A 26,848-nucleotide genomic window follows, 5' to 3' on the forward strand; every position below is an offset into this window, starting at 1 on the left:
TTTCTCCATCTCCCTCTCCCTCTCCCTTTCCCTCTCACTATCCTTTTCCCTCTCACTCTCCTTTTCCCTCTCATGTTCTCCCTCTCATCAATGCAACATGTTGAACCACACACAACATATTAGACCGGTTGAAATTTCTATTTTTCTCAGGTTTTTCTTTTTTCTAGTCACTCTCAATATCACATCTCTAACCTGAGCTCTGTATAATTATTTAAGGGGAACTTCACCCATTTTATGTTTCAAAGATTAGGTTGAACATGTTAACATTTTGTGATACCACAATTTGTTTCACAAATATGCATTCTCACTCTCTAAATTATTATTTAAGTAGTCATTTTAAAAAATAAATTTTATTTTGTAAATTATAACATGATATTCTATTATAAATAACAAAAATAATTAAAATAGAAAAGGATATAATTGTCACTTGAGCTTTTTGAAACTCGTGCAAATATTCATAACCCGTCTATATGCATTTAATTTTATAATTTATTATTTTAATTTTCTTCAAATTTATGTCTTTTGTTATATTCTAGTGTTTTATATCGGTTTTAAAACGAATTTGGATACTTTTAGATATTAAAAATTTTGGATCCGAGAATTTGTTTTTCGGATTTGACAAAACTGGATCCAAATCTGGCTATCTTAAAATTTTATGTTTTACTATACATATCTATTGATTCATATAAATAAAAAAAATAATTTAAAATAATAATGACTAAATGGATTAATATATAAACTATTATTTATAAAGAGTGTCTATTCATATTCTTGTTATATTAATGTATGATAGTTACTATGAGAATGAAAATATAATAACACAAAATATAATAAATTATAAATTAATAAATGAATTGATGATGTGTCAAAATTTTAGAGTTTGAGAAAATGATGTGGCATCATGAGAAGAGAGAACATTTTACTTTATATATATAGATTGCCTAGTGGGTGGGAAAATCGTATCAAACGATTAAACAAATTTTTTGAGGTTGGCATTTTTTTTGAGTAAATTTAGTAAGTAAGCATTAGTACCACATTTTGTCTGAGTAAATTAAAATATTAATAAATAACCATAGTTGACCATTAAGCAAATAGAAATAATTAATTCTAAATTATATTAGTAAAAAAGAAAAGAAAAATTAGATCAGATATATCTTTTCTATTTAAACTAAATTACAGAAAATACTGTTAGTCTAAAAATTTAATTTCTGACAAAATAAACTGGCGATATTGTTTTAAACGACCAGCGATAATATTCATCACCAGATAAGGATGTTAACATGCTAACCAAAATTCACATAATAACAAGGGATTCTTGCTAAAAATAACCTAAAACTTGACTTTGAATACAAAAGTAGACCCCTGAAAAAACATTTGGCAGAAATAACCTAAAGGAGTAGTGAAAATACCATTTAATCATGTATGAGTAAACAAAAAACGGATGTCCTAATTACCGTTTACACCCTGACGAATTCTACTAAAGAGAGAAAGAAGTCTAATAGTAGACTTCTTTTATCGAAATGAAGTCTACTAAGTAATTAAATCTGGAAATTTAATTTTATAATTTAGAAAAAATTACTTTGGTATCAAATTTACATTCATGAATTCCGTAATTGTAACGCAAATGTACAGAAATTATTTTTTTATATTGCTAAATGGAAATTTATGTTTTTAAATTAAGTAGAAGTAAATTTATTATTTAGGTTTTAAAAGTTGTAGACTTCTACATTGAAGTGTGCTAAACCGAATAAATTAATCTAACCGAAATTTAAACCGAAATTAAACCGGGAATAACTTCCCTTAACCAAGAAAAACTGCCCGTAACCGGGTAAATTTACCTAAACTCCGTAAAATTACTAACTTTAACCGGAAAAAAACTTACCCGAACCGAACAGAATTACCAGACTATATAAAAGAATTTTACAGATCCCGTATAAAAAAAACCGTCGAAAGTTCGTGTTAAAAAAAAAAAGTCGAAGGCGATTTCTGTTTCTCTTCTCCGGCGCCGCCGACTTACAGAACCGCCGCCGATAAACCCGTTCAGGCAAGTTTTCTTCCTCCAACCACACCCTCATGCTTCCCTACTCCTCCGTATTCATCACCTTTCCGTTTTCGTAACCACTAGTGTCCAGATCTGAAATTAGGGTTTTTTTTTTTTTTTTGCAGATCTGCTTTCGCCGCTGGAGGTTAAAGTCATTTCCTGCCTCAAAACGGTTAGTAGATGTCCTTCTGAAGATATATACTTAGCTATTCCTTTATTTCTTCTATCTTCCAATTATTTTGTCCGTCGGGTTTGAGTACTAAGGTTTTTTTTCCCAGATCTGGTTGCATTTTCTCGACGCCGGCTTCATCTAATCACGGCTGTAAACACTATAAACTTTGTAGATTCCATTTGGATGATTGGTTTTAGTAGACTTCATATACAGTATTTATCATGTATTGATTGCTTCGGTTGGGTTCAGTAGACTGCATATGCAATATTTATGATGTTTTGATTGCTTCATGTGGCTTCCGTAGACTTCATATACTGTTTTTTTTTATGTTTAGATTGCTTCGGTTGGCTTTAGTAGACTTCTCGACTCAGATTGTACTTAGAATGTGAAAGTAGACTTCCTTTGGCAAAAGTAGACTTCCTTTGGTAATAGTAGACTTCATTTTGCAAAAAAGTAGACTTCATTTTGTAAAAGTAGACTTCATGTTGCAAAAGTAGACTTCATTTTGTAAAAGTAGACTTCATTTTGAAAAAGTAGACTTCATTTTGAAAAAGTAGGTTTCATTTTGAAAAAGTAGACTTCATTTTGAAAAAGTAGACTTCATTTTGAAAAAGTAGACTTCATTGTATCAAAAAGTAGACTTCATTTTGTAAAAGTAGACTTCATTCCTGTATAGTTTCAAACTGTTAGTTATAACTAGTTTTCTCATTAGAGCTTTGTTACCGTCGATGCAGAAATCTGTGTTAGACAATGGTGGCCTCTGAATTCCCTAGAAGACTGTACACCAAAGGCGGTGAGCCAGCCTCGGATAAAAGCATCGGCTATTATGCTGATGATTATAGGCTGGTACCTGCACTAAAGTCAGCTCTACAAGAGGATGAATGGGAAGAGATTTACGAGTCACCGTTGGGTGTCTTTTTAAAGTTCCACGACTTGGATTTTGGTTGGACTTCTAGGCTGGTGCACCACATGCTGACCTTTCAGATAGTTTGCAAGCAGAGGTACGAGATATGGAGCCTGATTGGTACCACTCCAGTTTGGTTTTCATTGCATGAGTTTGAGGAGATCACCGGACTTAACTGCGGGTACGTGGATGACTTGGCTGTAACTGATCTTGAGCTTTCCGATGACATGCGTGCATTTTGGGAGCTAATGGGGGTCGATGTCGAGTCGGGCCCAAGCACTATCGAAATTATTGAAGCTTGTTCCAACTGCTCATCATGGTATCTGGATGATAGGCTGCGGTTGGGATATCTTGGGATCTACGCTGGTTTCATAGTGGCAACGAGACCAGGCTTATCCAAAAATGTCAACCATGCCAGACTAGTGTTGGATCTCAAAGATTTTAAGGAGTTCCCATGGGGAAGAATTGCATTTCAGCATCTGATCAAGTCTGTTAAGGAGAAAGATCTCAGCAAAAACATTCATATAGAAGGATTTGTGCAATCTCTTCAAGTGTGGATGTACTATGCTCTGCCGGATTTTGCTGCTGAATTTGGAGAACCATTGCCAAATGATCCTACACCTCTTATGCTGGCTTACAAAGGATCAAGAGGACGAAAGAACGTCAAAGCCAACATGCTAAAACAGGTACTGTATTAGTCTAGTCATTCTCATTTAGAAGTCTTGTTCCGTAGTAGACTTCTATGTAGTAATGAATTTACAAAGTAGACTTCAGGAGCAGACTTCATGCGTAGACTTCTATATAAAGTCTTGATAGTGGGAGACTTCAGTAGTAGACTTCAATGGTAGACTTCATACGTAGTTTTTCCAGGCTTCATATGGCTAGTAATTCATTTACTTATTGTGTTTTTCCAGGCTCGCATACAGTGCTGCGTGGCTAAGGACTTGGCGGATATGTTTCCAGTTTGGGATGATGAGGAACAGGATCCGGATATCGTCAAGATTGTCAATGCAATCCATGACCCCCATTTCAAGTTCTCAAAAATCCACTGGTCTTTGGAAGGTGTTTTGGGTGCACACATCGTCAAGGCAGAAGCAGGAAAGAGGAGCCTACCCTCAGATGAATCAAGTCGCAAGAGAACCTGCACAGCCTCTGCCTCTGCCGCCTCTTTCGTTGGTGATGAAGGGGTCGGAGTTGTCGCTACTATGAAAGCGCACTTCGACCATTGCTTCAAAAGCTTTTCAACCAAGATGCTGAATGGTCTTGGTAGCTGTGAAAAGCAGATCAAACTTCTCACCGACAAGGTTGAATCTGTAGAGCGCGCGGTAGAGGAGTTGACTACAGGGTCGGCGAAGCACACTGAGGAAGAGGTTAAGGACAATGTTCAGCCAACCCAGCAGCAGGTCACTGGATCCAAGAAGCATGAAGGGGTTAGTACCGAAAACCCTCCGCCTATACAAAAACATTTCATGCGAACAAGATCATCAAAAGATAGGAACACTTAATACTAATGTCATTTGAATTCGAACATGTTTAATAGTGCTATGTACCATGTGAGATTATTTACTTATGTTTTAAAAACTAGTTGTTTACAATTTTCAGACTATGATGAAACATGTTATTAAATTATAGCAATGGTGTTGTCATTTGTATATTCATGCATGTTTGTGACAATAAACTGCAGAGTAATTCATTGAAAGAAGATGCTCCGATGAAAGATAATGTCAACGTTGGTGCGAGTGAGAGTGTTAACGCCCCCGGGGATGCAAAAGAAAAGAAGGCTGCCATGAAGGAAGAAGAGGCCCCCGAGCCTAGCTTTTGTGAAATTGACCCGAAGACGTATGATGTTGACTTCGACGCAGTTGCACTAGCCAAAAATGCCAAGGCCAGAGCAGCAGCTCAGATAGTTGCCCGAGCAACGAGTGCCAGAAACCGACAGCTGGCTGCGACACAGAAGAGTCCTTTCTTAGGAAATAGCACCGCAAAGGCGATCATTCCAACATCGGCATCTCACTCCGGCCGTGTCCGTGGATATGATCCTTTCAATCAAACCGGTGTCAGGGCGAAGCATACCACTCTAATGAACTTTGTGAAAGCAAACCCGTAAGTAGACTTCTATACTTATGTAAGTAGACTTCCTCATATTATTATTTCCCTGTCTAACTTTTTCACTTATACAGTGCCTATCCAAGACGTCCAAAAAACTCTTCGATCGACTAGTATTACATTCTCCGGACACCGAAGAAATGGCTAGCTGATACGGTTAGTGTTTTACTATTTCATATTAGACTTCATAGTTAGACTTCATACGTAGACCTAATATGTAGAATTCTATAGTAGACTTCGTTTGCAGACTTCACTCATGTTTTATTTTCGTCAATGTGCAGCACATGGAAGCTTATATTAACGTACTCAGGCTGTGATTATCCAAGCATCTGGAGTGGTTTGTATCTGACCGAATTTGCTTCCTCAACTCCATGTTTGCTACGGTTTGGAGGCGTGACTACAATGACTTCAAAAACTTTGAGCCGAATGAAGATGGTTCTGGCAAACTTCTACCACCTGGAGTGTATTCGTACTACACTAGCGAATTACCTATCTACTGCCAGACTAAAAAGACGTGGGCCTATAAATTCGACCATTTGTACTCAATGTTGCACATCAGGGGGGACCATTGGGTAGCTATCTGAGTTTCATTTGTGACGAGGCATATCACGATATGGGATAGTCATGCGGGAACCAAACATGCATCTGACGCCCAAATTGACGAAGCTGTGGAGCCTCTCGCTGTTATGATACCCTACCTTCTTCAGACCTGTGCACCTGATGAAGACAAGTGGAGATTCCCCTACACACCGTTCACCCATTTGCGAGTACCAGGTACGGAGATACCTCAAAACATTCAGAGTGGTGATCGGAGTCTACTGCCTGAAGTACATCGAGTGTCATGCTTTGGATTTGCCATTTCCTCCGCAACTTTGTGATAAAAACATTCGACAAATCAGGGAGAAAATGGCTGCAGAGATCTTTGACGAAATAGGTGCTAGGGGCCATGATAAGCTAGATGCAACCGGGTTAGATGTCTATGATAGGAAAGCTTAGGGTATCCGTATTTAAAATTAACTTTCATTTTTATGGCAACTTTTGCGCTACTTGCATAAATGACCTTCAATGTGATTGCATGTCATTTTAGCAATTGGTAGATGATAGGTGTGGAAGTTTTTTGGCCACCTATCGTATAATTAAAATGCCAAATATGTTGTATTTTCGTTCAGGATATTGTAATTAAACAAAAGTCTACTAAGTTGTAATTGTATTTGTACTGAAATCTACTAAGTAATTAACATGTTTGTATTTATAAGTTTCGATTTCACCCTAAACACTGAATCCTGTGAAATATTATTGAACATGCACTCCTGATAGTGTATACGGAAAAAGTTTAGTAGAACTCATAAATATGTTGCATACAATAAATATAAGTTTACAAACGAAGTCTACTACAGAAGTCTACTAATGTCATTTAAACATATAAGTAAATACAAAAACATAAAACATGGAGTCAACTAATTTCAACGCGGCCATTCATTTGCAAATCCAGGAATTGTTTTCCAGAATATGGCACATTCCAACTTCCAGAAGCAAGGACTGCAGAGTTTGTCACCATATGACTCGACAAGGCTTTCATCATCCATCCAGTGCTGGTTTGGCAGATTCATACAAGCACAACTCCTTGATTGTGCCTTAGCAAAAACATGGAAGACCGGTTCGTGAAACTCGTCAGGCTTCTTATAAGTGGTCGGACACCTGTTGATGTGCTGCATAGTCTTCCTCATCTTTGTTGCCTCTGCCGGAAGTAGACCACGAATGTGGTTAAATACATCATGGCTGCCATCCATGGTTAAAAAGAACATAACCATGGAGTAAGTAGCCATGAGACATCTTCCATTTGATGACACCTTTATTAAATCTAACCCTGCTTGGATGCGGTCTTCATAGAAGATTAGAGAAACGCCTCGTAGGTATTGCGCTGTAGGATTTCTACACTCCAAACAGCGCCGAAAGAATGCGTCAACCCTCCCATGTTGATCAAAGACCCATGGAATGGTCAAAGTTATTAGATCAACGACTCTTAAAAAACTCTTTTCATTAGAAATCTCGTTTAGATGTTTGGAGAAAACCCTTGCTTTACAGAGCGCAGCATATGAACGAGATGTGATTTTTAAGAGGATATCCCACGGAATGTCGGAAGGGAGAGAGTTGAAGTTTATCAGGTTCGACATCTTCTAAGGGTCTGGAATGAAACTATAATTCGTCTAAACCCGAGAATTTATAAGCAGAAATACCGTAGACAAACAGGTACAACGGTTATACACACCGTTAAAGTCGTTAAAGCAGTTACTTAAATGAAGTCGTTTCAAACATAACCGTAAACAAAATATCACATACATAGAAGACTTCGACAGTAGACTTCCATAGTAGAATTTGACAGTAGACTTCCATAGTAGACTTCTATAGTTGACTTCCATAGTAGACTTCTTGACAACAATAGAAGCTTTGTCCTCCTATTCCGGAGCCTTCTTGTTATTGTCCTGGTGAATCTTCGACGTCTAAGTGAGAGACACAAAGTTTAGTAAATAAAACTGTCAATATTGTATACTATGATTTAATATTAGATGAGTTTAGCTCAACTTACACAATTCGGTAGGGTATGACCAGGTTGCTTGCATTGTGAGCAGCTGTATAGTTTGTGCAGCTTCCTTGGCTTCTTGCTTTTCCTCCTAGCAATTTCTAGCCATGATTGCCACCGAGACTTCTTCCGTTTGCCTGGTTTGCGGTGAATGTCTGGTGGCAGACATATTGATGGTTGGACTCCTTGGACCTCTGAAATTTGGGGATATATGTTGGCATAGTATGCAGCAAACAAGTATTTTTTCGAGTAAGTCGGACATACTAGAGAATCCACAGCTATCCTACCGGCTAATGCAGCTGCAATAACATGTGAACATGGGATCTTCTCGATATAAAACACACCACATTCACACATTCCATGTTGCAAATCAACAATACAATTCTTGGTTCCTCCTTTCACATAGTATCTCCAAGTGTCAATTCGGTCCAACTCCATTGCATCTGCATAATGTCCACGAGTTGCCAGCAAATACTCCACTCCCCGAGTATTATGTGTTGTGAGACTCAAAACATCCTCTCTGCGTTTTAAAAACCACCGACCGAGCTTCTCTCGTATGAAATCCAAGAGGAATGAAATGGGATAGCCACGGGCCTTCTTAAGTGCAGCATTTATAGACTCTGCGACATTGCTAGTCTTAATATTGTATCTGTCTCCAACAAAATGAACTCGGGACCAAAGGGAGACATCGGCTTCTTCCAAATAGTCAGCAAGGTCAGGCTTGATCTGTCTCAGCTCCGCCATGTACCGGTTGTAGTAATAGATGTTGTAAGCATAAGCCACACGTTTTACCAAGTACAGCAACTGCTTCCCCCTAAACTTCGTTACTATGTTATGTTGTAGATGGTAGTAGCATATCCCTCGTTTTGCCCATGGGAAAACAGTTTGACAAGCTTTCTTAATAGAAAGATGTCTGTCAGAAACTATCACCAAAGGATAACCATCGGAGACACATTCACGCAGTTTAGAAAAAAACCATTCCCATGAAGCATCATCTTCACCATCAACAATTCCAAAGGCCAAAGGAAAAATCTGAAAGTTTCCATCTTATGCGGTGGCAACCAACAAAGTACCTTCGTATTTCCCTGTTAGATGACATCCATCAACCACAATAACTCTTTTCATGTACTGAAAACCGGCAATCGATGCTCCAAATGCGAAAAATAGATATTTGAATTTGTTATTCGAATCTACATGAAGAGCTGATACATTTCCCGGATTGGCTTTGTTCACTGAATGTAGGTAAGCTGGGAGACTCGCATATCCATCTTCAGCTGTTCCCCTGACCAATTGTTGGGCATATATCAAAGATCTGTATGAAGTAATGTAATCCATCTTGATGCCAAACATATGCTTCATTGAAACCCTGACATGTTCTGGTGTAAGTCCATCAATGATGCCCAAATGGCTTATAAACAGCTTGCCAATATACTTAGGAGTAGACTTACCACGCTGAGCCATTCGATGGGTTATTGAACATGTGTGGTCTTTCACATATTTTGTCACCCAAAAAGTGGATGCATCATTCTTCACGCTCGCTCTAACCATCCAAGCACATCCTTCCACTCGACATTTAGCCACAAACAGGGTCTTGGTAGACTTCTCTATTTTAAAAGCAAATTTTAACATTATCGCAGTCAATCTAACCTCTGATAACAGCTTCTCTTTTGTAGGGAAACTTGCCCTAACATATATATTATCAGACCATGACATGGGCGTGCTTCCTGTTTCACCATATCTGTTTCTGACATTTTCAATACAGACTTCATCTTCATCATCATCTTCATCTTTCACTTTACCGTAGACACTGTAATCTTCTCCGTCAGAGTAAGCTGCATCGTCGACATCTTCTCCATCCTCGTTCACATCAGAACTGTCTGCCTCATCATCGGTAGAATGTTCTGAATTTTCCTCAGACTCCTCACCTAAATCTTCATCTGATCCTTCCTGGTTCTCCTCAGTATCCATCTCCACTCGAGTGGACACACAAAGACGTATCATATGCACTCTGCTTAACGCAATCAAGCTTGAAACTTGTCTATCATTGGTGACATGCATTGGAGGTGTATCTGGAGCCATAGTTTGCAACATTGAGACTGGTAGTGAGTAGGTTAACTCGATGAGCTCAGTCTTCTTGCCCAAGTTATAATCATCTCGCGCCATCTCAGTAAGCTCCCCCAAGGTGCAACCATCGTTCAAAAACCACATTCTTCCACCTTTGCCCATGTCAACAACAAAATGCCATGAATTCTCCTCAATCTTCCACTCTCCATACACAACTGGAATTTGAGCCATTCTCTGAAAAAATAACCATATAAACCATATTAGCAAACACTGCATACAGACTTTTTGTATCAAGAGCAGACTTCTCCCGAAAAGAACATTAGTAGACTACACGACGAAGTCTACTTTGATAAGCTAAATAGCTTAAAAATAGAAACTTCTGATTCAACAATAAATATCGAATGAAATGAAATGAAATTCACTGGGTATTTCAATCACTTACTAAGAAGCAATTCTAGTCCAAAAATTTTGAAAAATACTTTATAAATTTGCCTAAAACGCGTTTTAAAAAAAACGTCAAAAATAGACTTCTATAGCAGACTTCAAATGTAGACTGGAGGAGAAGTCTACTTTTTCATAGAGAAGTCTAATAATGAAGTCTACTAAAAACAGGTCATTTTGCAATTGACCAATCTGTTGACTTTTCCTTCAGTAGACTTCAGAAGTAGACTTCCGTCCAAAAAGGTTACTTTAGCATTTGACCGATGCATTGACTAACAAAGTAGACTTCTACTGTAGACTTCATGTAAGAGTAGACTTCTCTGACAGTCTACTTTTGAAGTCTACTTTTTTAATAGAAGTCTACGGAACAAAATAGGTTATTTTTGCAATTAATTTTTTTGAGTAGACTTCACAATGAAGTCTACTCAAAAAAGGATTCCTTCTAAGTTTGACCGAAAAATATAAGTAGACTTCACAAAGAAGTCTACAGTTTGTAGACTTCTTTGGGAAGTCTACTGAAATTTTTCGGAATTTTTTTAATTTTTTAATTTTTAAAAAAACAGTAGTCAAACACTAAAATGACCTATAAGTTTTTGGTCAAACTACAAAAGTAACTTTAAGGTAGACTTAAGGATTTCTCCGAAAATAAACAACCCAGGTGTCGAGTAACCAGAAATCACCAAAAATGCATGGCCCGACGCATTGTAACTTAGCCCAGATATTTTAATTTGGAGAAGAAATTATGAAAGAATGAGCAAGGTTATGAGTGAATGAGCTCAGATATTTACTTATTACAGCTTTAAAATTGGTTGAGAATAATTTATTCTCATTTCGTGGTTGTTCATGGTGGTTGAAGGAATTGAAGAAGATGTCATTTTTGTAAATAAATGGTCTTTAGGAGGACCAAAGAGACTTTAACCAAATTAAAAAAAAATCGAAATATTAGATGTATAATGGCATTTTCGTTAATAGTTTAGGTGGGAAGGATAAAATTGTGAGAAAATGGCAAAAGTTGGAGAGAGAAAAAAGAAGAAGTCAGTTTGGTGTTTGACTTTAAAATATATGTTAAATCTGAAACTATCCCTAATAACAATTATTCCAATGCGTATTTTATATAATGTTAACAATAATAGCATGTTATATAGTGTTATCACTTCTCTAACACAATTAATATAATTACAATTGTATAACATGTTCTATGAAATGTTAATGTGCTTACATTAGTATCTGATAAACTGTTAACTGCCAGATCAATCAGTGAGGTCCGTTATCTAGATTGGCTAGCTGATCCAATAGTAGTTAAAAAAAAAACGAAAAATAGAGAATTGATGTGGACTTCACCGACTTCAACAAAGCTTATCTCAATGACAGTTTCTCGTTGTCCCAGATTGACCGCCTCGTCGAAAAAATCACGGGAAACGAACTCCTATCCTTCATGGATGTCTTTTCCGAGTACAACCAGATCTTGATGCATTCTGCGGACCGAGATTAGACCTTCATTGTTAATGATTGCTGCATATACTGCTACAAAGTGATGCCTTTTGACCTCAAAAATGTCGGCGCAACATACCAGCGTTTCGCGAGTCAGCTCGGCCGGACCATGGAAGTCTACATTGATGATATGCTCGTCAAATCCCTTCGAGCAACCGATCACGTCGGACACCTCCACACTTGCTTCAAAATACTTAATCAATACAGCATGAAGCTCAACCCTGCCAAGTGCACATTCGGCGTCACCTCTGGCAAATTCCTCGGCTACATAGTCACCAAGCGCGGAATAGAGGCTAACCCAAAGTAGATCGCCGCCGTGCTCGAATTTCCATCTCCAACAATAAAGCGCGAAGTCCAAAAACTCACAGGTCGGATCGCCGCCCATAATCGATTCATATCCAGGACGACCGATAAATGTTTCCCATTCTATCAGCATCATCGCAGAAACAAACACCTTGAATGGGATGAGAAGTGCGAAGCCGCATTCCAACAGCTCAAGGAATATCTGTCCACTTCTCCTATCCTCGCTAAGCCCGTGAACAAAGAAACACTTTATCTTTACATCGCCATCTCACCCACAACAGTCAGTGGCGTGTTAGTGCGGGACGACCAAGGCGAATAAAAACCTATATTCTACGTCAGCAAGTCCCTGAATGGTGCTGAAGTACGATATCCAACCTTGGAAAAACTAGCTTATGCTGTTGTGATTTTGGTATGGAAACTTGCAAACGCGATTATGAGGTCCATCCAAATACGGCACCTCCTTATCGGTACCAGCGACACCAGGAAACAGCTACTGATACAAGAATTATCCTGGTAGCCAATCCTTTCGAGGTCAACTCCGATCTCCTTAATCTCAACCCCGATGCCAAAATATTCGACGACCTGGAAGATGATCACGACGCGACCACCGATCAGCACGTACTTATCAATATCAAAGCCCGAAGATTGGACAGCCGAAATTAAAGCTTACATCACTGATGGCAAACTTCCCGGTGGCAGATGGGCGGCTCGGCGACTACAGAATAAAGTAGCACGATACATAATGGTCGACGATAGTTTATTCCGGTGCAATGCAGAATGAACTTTCCTCACTTGCACTACGGGGCGAGAAATCGATATTATTATGAGTAAATGCATGAAGGCGCAGAAGGAAATCACTCCGGCGGACAATCTCTGGCCTTTAAAATCAAGAAGGTCAGATATTACTGGCCTACTATGCTGCAAGACTGCGAGAAATTCGCAAATAAGTGTGATAAATGCCAAAGGCATGCACCTATGATCCACTTCCCTACCAAGCTCCTAATGACGTCCACTGCCCCTTACCCATTCATGTGTTAGGCTATGGATATCATCGGACCATTATATCAGTCTACTGGACAGAAATGGTCATGACTAAATGAGTCGAAGCTGATTCCTTTGTCAAAATCCATGATGCCGACGTTAAGAAGTTTATTTGGAAGTTCATCATCTGTCTGCATGGCATCCTTTACGAAATCGTTACAGACAATGACACTCAGTTTACGTCCAACCTACTCAGCGATTTTTGTGCCAAATGGAAATTCCGACTAAGTTTTTCTACGCCGAGATACCCTCAAGACAATGGTCAGGCCGAGGCAAAAAACAAAAATATACTTGATGGCCACAAAAAGCGACTCGAAGAAAAAAAAGGTACATAGATAAACGAACTCGATGGAGTAATTTGGTCACATAGAACCATGCCAAGACGTTCCACCAAACAATCTCCGTTCTCCTTGGCGTACAGTATGGAAGTCATAAATCCAGCCAAACTCGAAGTACTCAGAATTCGGCATACAATGTTGACACAAAGACCAAGTCTCAACAACGACATAATGCTCGACAACCTTGATTTCCTCAAAGAACAACGCGTAACCAACATCTCAAAGCTCAATACTATAACAAGAAGGTTCGGGGCCAGTTCGTTGAAGATGGTGACCTTGTTCTTTGCAAAATGTTCTAAAATACTGAAGAACAGAATGCCGGCAAGCTCGACACACACTTGGAAGGACCATATCAGATCATGCGAGTCGTAAACCAGGCGTTTACGAGCTCATGAAGATGGATGGCACCCCGATACCTCAGCCATGAAATTCCATGAACCTTAAGAGGTACTTTTACTAGCTTCCGAGTTAGAAAAAAAAAACCAAAGCCGAGCTACGCTCGACAAACACTTCATGTAATTAGAACTACAGAATGGTTTATCTCCTTTTAAGGGGTACGTAGGCTGCTTGTTCTCGAATCCAGCTACTTCAGTAAAAACAATTTATTTATCTTGCCTTTTCTATTTTCCGAGTTCCGAACTCGCTCTTTATGTTCACACCAAACATGTATGCGCTTTCATCCAAACTCCTTGGTAATATACATCTACATCCTGGCCAGATGTTCGATTTTAAGCCGAAACCTGTTTCGCACGCATCCACATGATGCCGTGGTACCCGCTTGTTAAACAAAAACCGGGCCCAGTCCTGCAACCCTAGCAAGTTTTAACTCCGAGCTAAATAAGTGAAGACCAGTCTTGCATACTCCGGTTTATAACTAAAAAGCTTACGAGCTAAATAAGCCGAATCCTTCGCAGACTCTTTCAAGTTCACGATTTTTGTTATGCAAACTATTTTCTATATCCGAAAAAAAAAATTAAATGCAATCTCATTTGCAGAAAAAGGGACGAAGAAGATTTACATACATAATAAACTGAGTTCAAAAACAACGCCGACCCGGCATAATAACAATCCACCAAAAAAAAAGAGAGAATAGTTAAGAAGCAGCTTGATCGTCCAGTGGATTCTCCGATATTTCCTCGATATTCAAACCCCACTGGTTAATTCCTGGTGGCTTAATATTTCCTTAAACAAAGGAACCTGCGGGAGCTCGTCATCAGACACGGGCGACACTTTGAAGTCCTCAGCCTCCAGCTCATCCACTTCCATTGCCGGCAGCTTTTCACGAAGTCTTTCCTCCTCCTGCGTAAAGTGGTCAACAGTTTCCGGAGGGACCTTTGCACCCTTACTCCCCATGGACTTGATGCAATTAAGGGTGCCGCTGACCTAGCTGTAAACTAGTGATAACACCGTATTTTGACCACTTTTATGGATCGTTTTGAAATACTTTTCCTATGTTTTTAATTGTTTTTAAGTACTTTTATTACGTTTTTCTAGTATTTGTAGTTCCAAGACTCTTTTCAGGTAACTTAGGGAAAAGCTTAACAAAATGGATAGAAAACCAGATTTCAGCTCAGAGTCAAACCGTCAGAAGTTCACCCCTGATTAAAGGCCTTCTCACCGTCTGATCCAGCTCAAATTTGGAGATCTTAAAGATGGAAGTATCAAATTTCCAGCACACTTTACAGCTTGGCAATCCAACGGTTCAATCAAAAGATATGCGAAGAGCAAGATGTCCCGTAAACCAGCCGGCAAGCGTTTCCACCCGCGGCCAACAGGTCATTTCCCGCGGTCAGAATCATCGCGACCGCGGCCAGCCACCCATTCCCCGCAGTCGCGCTCATTCCCCGCAGTCGTGCTCATCCCCATTTCTGAAGCCCGTATCATTTTCCCAGCTTCAATTCCGGAACCCTAGACACCAGAGAGTATTGGAGACTATAAATACATGTCATTTAGGTCGTTTTTAAAGGGAGAAGAGGAGAGACGAAATATTTTACAGAAATTTTACTTTAAGCTTTGTTTTTAGGTTTTAGGGAGAGAGAGATTTGTCTCTTGAACCCTTGTTCTTTCTCTTTCAATTTCGGTTTCTATTCTACTTTTTAATACTATGTTTTTGATTTCATTTATCATGTCTTAGTTTTATTGTTGGGTCTAAGGAATTTTCGATGGGGATTTCTATGTTCAATGAGGATTCCATGAGCTTTTGAGCCGAATCTTAGAACTATTTCTTCAGAATTCGTTTTTACTGCATGAGAGTAGCGTCATGAACTACAATCTGATCCAGATACTTGGTGACACGAAAGTGTTCATCCGGTATCAGATCTAGTTTGGGAGAGCAAAACAAACATACGAGTGGAAACCTACCTATCGGCGATTTGTGAATGCTGACGAGTCTTAAACATAATGCATCTCTTCTTTCCCAGGGCCAGAGTGGAAACCTACTGGTCAGGGTTGAGAGAGATAGTTGTCTATGATCACGACAGTGGCGTATTCATACGTCCGTGACTCCAGTTTGAAAAGTTTAAGTTAAGATCTTATCAAATTTACTCTCTAGCAATGTTTTGAATCGTTCGTACCCCTGAGAAAACTTCCCTGAACCCCAGCGCCTCTTTTCTTATAGATTTACACCGATTTTTATTCAAGCTTTAGTCTAGTTTATTTACTCTTTCAATCGATTTTCATTCAAGCAATTAGGTTAGCCGTTTTTCTCGTTTTTACCCGTTTTCGTTAAGTTTAGTTATTAGGTCATTTTAATTCCCGTATTTTCTCTTTAAGATTCGTTTTTACATTTTAAACACACCACCAAAACCCCCACAAAATCGTTTGGTTCTATACTTCCTTACTTTATATTTCTTTCGAAGGCTTTTGCAGGAAAGATCCTCCTTCCCTGTGGATTCGATCCCTAAGTACTACAATCGATCAGTTGTGCACTTGCGGCTATTGATTTCATTTAGGATAAAACTTGACAACCCGACACACGACCACACCACATCAACCAGCTACTCGGACACTGCCGCTCATTACCAAGGGTTTTGGTCTGAACAGTAAAGCAAAAGAGTTAAATCCAAAAGCAACAATATATACAAGAAAACGCCAGTACAAGAGTACGAACCTGGAAGCTCGACTTGGCATAATCTTTGTACTTCTGCTCTAGAGCAAGGTCCTTCACCTCTGGCACCTCGAGGGCCCCGATTCGGATTTTCAAAGGGCAACCTCGCCATAGTAGGTGAAGGAGAGGGTGTTCGGAGGCGTTAATCAGTGACGCTTGGAAGGGCAAGTTTCCTCGGAGCCAGACCCGACCTTAGCAATAGCTCTAACAGCACGCGAGGTCCTAGGGGGTTTGCCTGCACAACGATTCAGAATGTCGGCTTCCGGACAAGATGAAACCCAAGTTTTAATGAAGCATCAGTTTCAAACCATCCCGAGCTACGACCAGCTTAGCATTGGAAGCGGCGATCTCGTCCGCATAAGGAGCTTCTGAATGGATCACAAACATCTCGTTCAAGACCCGTATCTCCTCGCAAGCAGGAGGATGTCTCGGTAGATCGGCGGATTGCTCCCTGCTTCCTATGGTCTCTTGAGACGGGAGAGGCTCAACGTTTAAGGTTTTGTTAGCTGGAACCGAGACAGTGCCATGATCGTCACCGATAAATTTTGGGTCAATGCCATGATCTTCACCAGTAAGGTCTAGATCCATGTCGTGACCCTATCCAGTATGGTTTGGCTCAGAAGTGAAAGTCTCCTCTGCGGGATTCTGTTCGAAGACATGAGTCTCCGTCTCTATAGGATCAATTTTAACGACCTCTATCTCCGCTGACCTGCTGTCACCAGTCCCGACCCTCTTGTCTGGAATCACCGGCATAACGTCATCAAGGACTCGGGAGTAGTCTGGAATATTAAGAAGGTTCTTTCTCACAATTATCTATCGCCTGGTCTTCAGCCTAGCTCTATTTCTACTCGGGCAGGTTGTGGCTTCTGTGAATGGAAAAACGAAGATAAGTATTAATCCTTGAATGATCGAGGCAAAAAAAGAATTGACTTACTCTTGGTTTTCTGGCGAGCTCTGTTTTCTGCTCGTTCAGCTTCAACTTCCGGCCAAAGCTCTTTCCCGAGACTAGATAAAGACTCAGCGAGATCAAGCCACTGCTTGGTTAAAACTTTGAAGACCAGGTTCCGAACTGCAAAATAAAAATATTGGTCAGGAAAGCCAAGCTAAGGAAAGGAACTTCAAAGATATTAAAACTACCAATATTAGCGTTCCAGCTAGTTTGACATCGAGTAACTCTCGGGCATGCAACTGAGGCCGATTCGATTTTCACAAAGAAGTATCTTGTCTCCCAATTCCTAAATTTACTCTCCTTGGGATCGGTGATAATACTGTATCCGGGCTTCAGGTTAGCCAAAAAATACCATGGCTTGAGCTCCGTGACATTGAACAAGGTAAACTCCTCAAAAAGCCTCACATTGATTGGCGTGTCAAGCGTCTTGAACATGATAACACCGTTTTGACAACTTTTATGGATCGTTTTGAAATACTTTTTCTATGTTTTTAATTGTTTTTTAGTACTTTTATTACGTTTTTCTAGTATTTGTAGTTCCAAGACTCTTTTCAGGTAACTTAGGGAAAAGCTTAACAAAATGGATAGAAGACCAGATTTTAGCTCAGAGTCAAACCGTCAGAAGTTCACCCCCGATTAAAGGCCTTCTCACCATCTGATCCAGCTCAAATTTGGAGATCTCAAAGATGGCAGTATCAGCTTTCCAGCACACTTTACAGCTTGGCAATCCAACGGTTCAATCAAAAGATACGCGAAGAGCAAGATGTCCCGTAAACTAGCCGGCAAGCGTTTCCACCTGCGGCCAACAGGCCATTCCCCGCGGTCACAACCATCTCGACCGTGGCCAGCCATCCATTCCCCGCGGTCACGCACATCCTGACCGCGGCCAGCTAACTCCGAGTTTGAAGGCACATTTCTGAAGCCTGTATCATTTTTCCAGCCTCAATTCCGGAACCCTATACACCAGAGAGTATTGGAGACTATAAATACATATCATTTAGATCGTTTTTAAGAAAAGAAGACAGGAGACGAAATACTTTACAGAAATTTTACTTTAAGTTTTGTTTTTAGGTTTTAGGGAGAGAGAGATCTATCTCTTGAACCCTTGTTCTTTCTTTTTCAATTTCGGTTTCTGTACTACTTTTTAATACTATGTTTTTGATTTCGTTTATCATGTCTGAGTAGTTTTATTGTTGGGTCTAAGGGATTTCCAATGGGGATATATGTGTTCGATGAGGATTCCATGAGCTATTGAGCCGAATCTTAGAACTTTTTCTTCTGAATTTGTTTTTACTGCATGAGGGTAGCGTCATGAACTACAATCTGATCCAGATGCTTGGTGACACGAAAGTGTTCATCCGGTGTCAGATCTAGTTTGGGAGAGCAGAAAAAACATAGGAGTGGAAACCTACCTATGGGCGATTTGTGAATACTGACGAGTCTTAAACATAATGCACCTCTTCTTTTCCAGGGCCAGAGTGGAAACCTACTGGTCAGGCTTGAGAGAGATAGTTGTCTATGATCACGACAGTGGCGTATTCATACGTCCGTGACTCCAGTTCGAAAAGTTTAAGCTAAGATCTTATCAATTTTACCCTCTAGCAATGTTTTGAATCGTTCATACCCCTGAGAAAACTTCCCTGAACCCCAGCGCTTTCTTTCTTATAGATTTACACCGACTTTCATTCAAGCTTTAGTTTATTATCTTTACTCTTTCAATCGATTTTCACTTAGCAATTAGGTCTAGCCGTTTTTCTCATTTTTACCCGTTTTCGTTAAGTTTAGTTATTAGGTCATTTTAATTCCTGTATTCTCTCTTTAAGATTCCTTTTTACGTTTTAAACACACCACCAAAACCCTCACTAAACTCGCCTGGTTCTAGACTTCCTCACTTTATATTTCTTTCGAAGGCTTTTGCAGGAAAGATCCTCCTTCCTTGTGGATTCGATCCCTAAGTACTACAATCGATCAGTTGTGCACTTGCGGCTATTGATTTCATTTAGGGTAAAACTTGACACCCTCACCACACGACCACATCAAGTTTTTGGCGCCGTTGCCGGGGAAGACACGCGTTTTCTTTTCCGCAAAACCCTAAAAAAGGTTAGTAAATCGACTCTAGAACCCTTTTTTTTGCATATTTCTATTTTTCAGTTATTTTGTTTCCATTTTAGAAGCAATGGATCCCATAAATCGAAATCCCTACTATGAGGAAGGTTTTTACAACACTCCTCAAGCCACCTGACGCAGAGAGAAGCAGTACCTACGCGATCTCTACGAAGAAATTCGAACCGAAAACTACAGAACGTTCTTGAACGAGCCTTACGTGCCTCCAATGGTAAACCCTAGACCACCTATGTATCGCCTACCTCACCAGGTTCTCCAGCAAGATGAGAGCCCGATGCAGTAAGGATAACCTGATTGGAAACCGACCTTCGGATGGGCTTTACCCTTGACGTTCCCAAAACCTTGAATGCATCTTCTTCTTCTGCCTCCTCATCATCATCTTCATTTTCCTTTTTACCCTCCTCAGCATCTTCTTCCATCTCTTCTTTGTCGGGTTGAGGTTGAGCATCAGACTCTCATTCGACCTCATCACGGAGAGTCAGAACTTCGATGACAACTCTGCCTGGGTTCGAGTTAACTGCGATTTCAGAAGGTGTTGTGTCACGTGAGCTTTGATGATCTTGAGAGCCCTTGTCAGAATTTTTGACGCTGGAGTAGGTTAACTTTCTCGGGATGAATCGCCTTTCAAGACCCCAATGCGAAATCGAGAAGAATCACTTGAAGAAGAAGATTCCAAAGACATTTTTCAGAAATAAAACAAGATTCCATGGAAGAAATCGGGAAGTGGGTGACTTAATCGGCGCTAATTTTCAAAGAAACAAATCAAAACCCCAGAAATCGCGAAAACTGTAAATTGGGGAAAAGAGGTGGTGTACCTTATAAAAGATTCATTTTGAGAAATAGCAGAAGTGGGAAAGAGAAGAATATATGAGAAGACGAGTCGTTTATAGTCGTAGTGGCAATGATGGTCTCCTCGATTTTCGTAAACAGTTACAGGAAGCCGAAAAAAGGGTCATGTCAGCAATTAGGCCCAGTTTGTGGATAACGCTGACCTCCAAGATTAAAAGAAGATTTCCGTAAATCTTGAGGGAGAATATCCTTTTTTGAGTTCAAGGTGGAAAATGAAATATAAGATAGAACTGACTTATATTGTATATATAAAGGAAGAGATTCCTCACCGAGAATTCTTGAGAGCATTAGAGAACTCAGAGTAAATAACCATGTTCTTTAACCTCCTCATTATAATTCGATTCTAACATCAATAATAAAACACCTCCGAGCAGAGATTCTTCTTATGTGATTTACATAGTCAACAAATATTTATTTACAAATTTATTTTATTCCAAAAATCATAAATTAAAATATTTATTTTTGTATTTGTAAATTATCAAAAATCATGGTGGATATAATAGCTTTTTTACATATTAAAAATGTTAGTTTTCCAACTATTTAAAACATGGGTTAGTTTTCAAAATACATAAATTTTTGGAATATTAAATCAAACTTTTTTTATCTATAAACTATTATTTATAAATTCTTTAAAAAAACTATTTTGTAAGATATTACATGAAAAGCTATTATAAATAAAATATTAAATGAAATAGAAAAAAATATTAAATTATTTTTTGAAATTATAAAAAATAATATGGATAAAAATCAAAAATGCATTTAATGTTTTTACTTATTATTCTTATTAAGATATTATCAAATATATTCTAGTACTAAAATAATAACCAATCCATATATATTCCAAAAATAAATCTATTTAGAATTTTGTAACATTTTTCATTTGTATTTTCATAATTTATGTATATTATATTCAAAAATCAATTTAAATAATTAAAATATATTTTCAACATTCAAAATTATGGTTCTTTATGGGTGTGTCTAAAAATATTTTTGTCCATTACAACACAGATTAAGTAGACGGGTTGGTTTGCTTTAACAATCTTATATATAACTATTAATAAAATATATTATTGAATTTATTAACCAAAAGTGATAATAGAATTTCAAATAAAAACATTCACAAACCATGTTGGTATGTATATAAGTATGTATGTATTAACATCAGACTTTTTTCATATTTAAAATTACTTATATATTAGACTGTACAACAAAATTAACTCAAATAATTATTCAATAAATATGTATATACGTAAATATTAGCCGAGTAATATTTATTATTTTATTGCTAACAAATTTTAACTTAATTATAAATTTAAAATTAATTTTTAAAATAAGTAAAAAAAAAGATAATTAATAACAATTTATTCTGTACTGTGTGCGGATTAATTCTAATTTATAATAAATACTAAAACCCCAAAAACCTAAAAAAAAATAGTATGTTAATAAAAATATTAAAAAATGAATATATTTGAAAAATATATTTATGCATTAAGTCTAACCTCGAATCTTGCACATAAGCTGCATCAGTAACAGTTTGATGCTCCTCAAAACAGTAAATAGCGTACACCGCAAATATTATCATCCCAAAACACCGTTATGTCAAAAAACTAATAAACTTTCAAAACTAGGAAGTTTTAATAGTTTGCATAGATAATAAACAGAGAAATATGATTACTGAGATTGACTAATAATTTGTGAATTAGCAATTTAGGAGGAAATGGATAGATAATTTGATTTGATTTGATTGGATTATGTGTGACTCATGTAGTACTTAATTAGGAGTTAACGTGCATAATCAAATAACACATTTAAAGAAGAAAGCAGGTTAGAGGTAGGTAGGTCTGAACGGAGCCGGATATTCAAACTTTTCAAGGTATCTAGATTCGGATCCGGATTCGTCGGATAATTAATTTTACTATTCGGATCCGGATCCAAAAACTCTGGATATCTGGTTTGAACTGAATATTTACGAATATCCAGTTTGAACCGAATATTTACGGATATCCGGTTTTGTTGATTTAAAAAAAAAAATCTTCACCTTTTTTAAATTATAATAATATAACATAGATAATTAAAATATATCATTATAGCAAAAGTTAAAAATATCAAAAATTAAAAAACATTCAAGTAGCATTCAAATAGCACAAAGTTTAAAAGTTTACATAGCAAAAGAGAAAATAGTAATAAAGCAGTTAATTTATCTTCATGTTCATGTGTTATCTATTTTATGTTATTCTTTCACAATTTGAAATAGAAAATTATCATGCAATATGAATTTCAATTATATGTAAAGGTGTTAAACCAAAAATAATTTTAAAGTTAACTTTTAAAAATGAATAAATATCAAAAATAAATAAATATTTAACAAACGGATAACGGATATCCGGTTTCAAAATTTTATATTATTCGGAACCATATCCGAAATAACCGAATATTTAATTTCACTATCCGGATCCGAATCCGAACTATACGGATATTTGGTTTTTACGAATCGGATATAATCAAATATCAAGATCGAAAACTGAATACCGAATAATAATTCTAGCCCTAGTGGTAGCTTGGTAGGTGAAGATTTGTCGCTAGAGACTTGATTAATCAAATGGAGTTTTTAATTTGTACTGACAATCTCGTGGCCTAATAATTAATTGAAAAATGGATTAGTGATTCACCACATCCAAAATTTAAAACTATTTATGTACCGTCTAGATCATGATGTCACAAGTTTTTGAATATTAATTATAATAAGTTTTTTAAAATATAAATCGATTAACAAAGAGAAAAGATATTCAAAAGAAACTATGCTTAAATGAAAAAAGAAAAAACTTGAAATGAATAAATTATCAGGAAAGCTAAAACTTGTCGTGAAAGCTTGTGGTAGTTGAAGATTTGTCGCTAGAGGACTACTTAAGTAATCAAATTAAATATTTTATGTATACTGACACTACAAAAAATATTATGTTTTACATCACTTATTTTACAAATTTATATTCGTTATAAATGATGTAAAAAATATTCACATCATTTAAATAAATGACTCTACAAATAGTGATACAAATACTTTACATCAGTTTTAATGTAAAATATACATCAATTTAAATGGTAAATGTAAATATTAGTGTCGATAATTATAATCAATGATAACCTATGTCAGTTTACAAAAAAAAAATTGTTAAATATTTGCATAAATTAATATAACTGATGTAAAAATTTACTTCAACAAGAATACTGATTTTTTTATATGTGTATCAATGTTTTTTATATCATAATTATCTCGTATGTTAAATAAATAATTTGAAAATATTATTCATTTTTATGAATAATTTGAAAATATTATTCATTTTTATGAATAATTTTAATAAAATATCATTTAATAAAATCAACCAAAAATTTCACTTGAATATAAGTTGGGCATAAATTCCAGTATATATAGAAATGGTTTCTCTTTCATCTCCTCATTAGTTAGTGATGTGGAATAAAATATAAAAATGTTTGGAAATGGAGATAATCAAATAACTTTTTTTACTACCATCAGTTATTTAATGATGTTAATTATATATCTGTTTTATAAGTGATGTTAACAAATATTAATAATTATATCGTTTTATTCTATTGATGTGAATCTATATTTTGTATCAATTTGTAAAAGTGGTGTCAATTAAGATAGATTTGTATCACTTATAAGATGACAAAAAATATTTATAATATGAAAAGAATATAAAACTATTCAATAACAGTATAAATTATCATAATTGATGTAAAACCACATATTTTGTATCATTTAATAATAAGTAATTCAAATAGTAGCATTTGAATTTGTGATACTGATAAGTGATGTAAAATAAACATTTTCTGTAGTGTGACAATCTCGTTGTCTAAAGGATTAGTGATTCAACAAATCCTAGCTATAAAACTATTTATTTCTTTGTTAAAGATCATTGGCGTCACAAAAATTTGAATATTTATGAGAATAATTTTTTTTTATTGAAATATAAAATTTATTTATTTATTTATTTATTTTTAAAAGAATGTAAAATTGTATTCAGTCAAAAACCATTTTTACATCAAGTGCATCGTTTTTAATGAGATTCAAACCAAATCATACATTAGGCTCTAGTGTCAAACCAGTAAACAAGTCCATTCTCATAGTCTCTTCCTCCTTTAAGCCGGATTGTGCTGAGGCGGTTTCGAACAGCTTTGTCGATAACCTTTACTAGTCGCTGACGAGGGGAAGGGGTTTCTCCATGCTTTATGGCATTTCTTTCTCTCCACAAACCATAAATGGTGGCATGGAAAGTGTATCGGATGAAAAACTGAGCTATTCCACTGAAAGCACGGCTCTTCAATATACTCAGATTTTGATCCCAATCTGTAGTATACTTCTCCTTTAGGATGTCCTTTGCCAGAGGTTCCCAAACCAGCCTTGAATACTCGCACGCAAAAAAGAGGTGTTGACAAAGAGGGCATGTGGCATCAGCATTTGCATTCCACTGCAGGATGCGATCTCCAGTGGCGATGCGGTTGTGCATTGCCGTCCAAAAGAAGAAACAGTATTTTGGAGTTGCAAATTTGAACCAACCTAGATCGCTCCAGTTACAGCGCGAGTGCTCTTCCCGAATCAGAGCCCATGTTTCATGTGATCTAAATCAGTTCTTATAAACATCCACTCTGCTTTTCCATATAGCCGTGTCATCCACCTGATCAGTCTGCTGAGCTTTAACTTTCTCAATATCATCTTCTACACTGTTTAGGATGGTATCCCGATGACTTCTCCTGCGATGTGTTCGGAGGACCTCTGCAAGCATTGCATCAAGTGAGATTCCCAGATCAATACAGCACCCTGAACCGAGAGTATCAAGAAGCCGACCATTTGAGGACCATTGATCATACCAGAATGACGTGCCCTTGCTGTTTCTAACCTCAACCCGATGAAACTCATTAGCTAGAGGTCTCAGCTTAAGTATCTTTCACCACATCCAAGAGCCACTGCTTTGAGTTTCTTTTATTGCCCAAAAGGATTCCTTGCGCAACACATACATATGCATCCAAGATCTCCAAAGCGAATGGCTAGGGAAGAGCAGCCTCCAAATAAGCTTCAGACCACAAACTCTGTTCACTTCCTTAGAGAGGCCTTAATCCCAATCCACCCTCAGTTTTCTTTCTGGTCACCACATTCCATGCCACTTTCGATTTCTTAGAGTTTAAGATAGGTCCTGACCAGAGAAATGCAGCACAAAGCTGCTCAATCTCTTTGATGCAAGCACCCATTAACCGAAAAGCATTCATCCAAAAGTTGGCAATGCTTATCAATAATGACTGAATTAATTACAGGCGCCCAGCGTACGAGAGTGCTCTGACCGTCCAAGAGTTTATACGACCTCTGATCTTTTCAATCAGCGGCTTGTAGTCTGCTACTGACATACTCTTGGTGAGGAGCGGAAGGCCTAAATATCGCATTGGAAGTTGACCAGAGGCAAAAGATAAGTGCGTGAGAATATCACTCGTAACCTGTTGTGGGATTCCAGCCATGAAGATTGTGGACTTCTCCAGGCTGATCCGTAAACCAGAGAGTCGAGCAAACTGACCAAAAACCTTCAAGATACCATCTATAGATCGCCGCTTACCATCAGTAAAAACCATTATATCATCAGCAAATAGAGGTGAGTTAGAGGGAGGTTCTGGCATATAGGATGATAGCCAATTTCTCTTCTCTTCGCAGCTCCATCAAGCATCTTGGAAAGAAAATTCATACACATGACAAAAAGGTAAGGGGACAAAGAGCAACCCTGCCACAGACCTCTGTCACTTCTGAAAAACCCAGCTAATTTCCCATTAACCTGAACAGAAAATGAGGCAGAGGTTATATAAAGGCGGATCCAGTGTATAAATTGCTGTGGGAATTGCATTGCCGATAGGGTTTTGAGCAAAAAAGGCTATTGAACTGAATCAAAAGCCTTTGATATGTCAATTTGGAAAGCACTTCTTGGAGAGACAGACTCCTTGTGGTAATCTTTTGCAAGCTCAGTTGCCAACAGAAGGTTCTCTATCAACAACCTGTTTTCCACAAATGCAGATTGATTAGGAGCTATAATCTGCGACATCAGCTTCTTTAGTCGGTTTTCAATGAGTTTAGAGATCACTTTGTAAATAACATTACAGCAGGATATGGGGCAGTAATCCTTCATTTCTTTTGCCTCTGATTTTTTTGGTATAAGAGCCAAGATGGTACAGTTGATACCCTTTGGTAAGAATCCTTTAATGAAGAAAGATTGAATGGCCACTGTGAAATCTTTCTTGATAACTGGCCAAGCAGCTTAAAAAAACTCACTTGTATACCCATC

The 26,848-nt window shown here is 37.6% G+C and overlaps 4 protein-coding genes across 6 annotated transcripts; 1 reads left to right on the forward strand and 3 right to left on the reverse strand.

The window, feature by feature from the left end:
* The first annotated feature begins 2,963 nt into the window (after nt 1-2,963).
* On the forward strand, nt 2,964-5,224 carry LOC18022251. Its single transcript, XM_024158252.1, has 3 exons — nt 2,964-3,803; nt 4,032-4,547; nt 4,802-5,224. The coding sequence occupies exons 1-3, from the start codon at nt 2,964-2,966 to the stop codon at nt 5,222-5,224; spliced, it is 1,779 nt and encodes a 592-aa protein (XP_024014020.1).
* Nucleotides 5,225-6,212: 988 nt separating this feature from the next.
* On the reverse strand, nt 6,213-20,881 carry LOC112088250. Of its 3 annotated transcripts, XM_024158557.1 has the most exons (5): nt 20,780-20,881; nt 20,477-20,648; nt 17,523-17,657; nt 7,811-10,102; nt 6,213-7,724 (listed from the first exon to the last, which is right to left on the reverse strand). In XM_024158557.1, exon 4 carries the CDS (start codon nt 10,097-10,099, stop codon nt 8,852-8,854), a length of 1,248 nt encoding a protein of 415 aa, XP_024014325.1. In that variant the 5' UTR covers nt 10,100-10,102; nt 17,523-17,657; nt 20,477-20,648; nt 20,780-20,881; the 3' UTR covers nt 6,213-7,724; nt 7,811-8,851. The 3 variants fall into 3 exon arrangements, with proteins under 3 accessions (XP_024014325.1, XP_024014324.1, XP_024014323.1); XM_024158556.1 differs by lacking the exon at nt 17,523-17,657; XM_024158555.1 differs by lacking the exons at nt 17,523-17,657; nt 20,477-20,648; nt 20,780-20,881 and adding an exon at nt 19,798-20,465.
* On the reverse strand, nt 7,680-8,548 carry LOC112088098. Its single transcript, XM_024158253.1, has 2 exons — nt 7,811-8,548; nt 7,680-7,724 (listed from the first exon to the last, which is right to left on the reverse strand). Exons 1-2 carry the CDS (start codon nt 8,546-8,548, stop codon nt 7,680-7,682), a joined length of 783 nt encoding a protein of 260 aa, XP_024014021.1.
* Nucleotides 20,882-24,613: 3,732 nt separating the features above from the next.
* On the reverse strand, nt 24,614-25,036 carry LOC112088099. Its single transcript, XM_024158254.1, has one exon. The coding sequence runs from the start codon at nt 25,034-25,036 to the stop codon at nt 24,614-24,616; it is 423 nt and encodes a 140-aa protein (XP_024014022.1).
* Between the last annotated feature and the right edge of the window lie 1,812 nt (nt 25,037-26,848).

The sequence above is a fragment of the Eutrema salsugineum genome, unplaced genomic scaffold (genome assembly GCF_000478725.1).
Source record: "Eutrema salsugineum unplaced genomic scaffold, Eutsalg1_0 scaffold_15, whole genome shotgun sequence".
NCBI classification, from domain to species: Eukaryota; Viridiplantae; Streptophyta; class Magnoliopsida; order Brassicales; family Brassicaceae; genus Eutrema; species Eutrema salsugineum.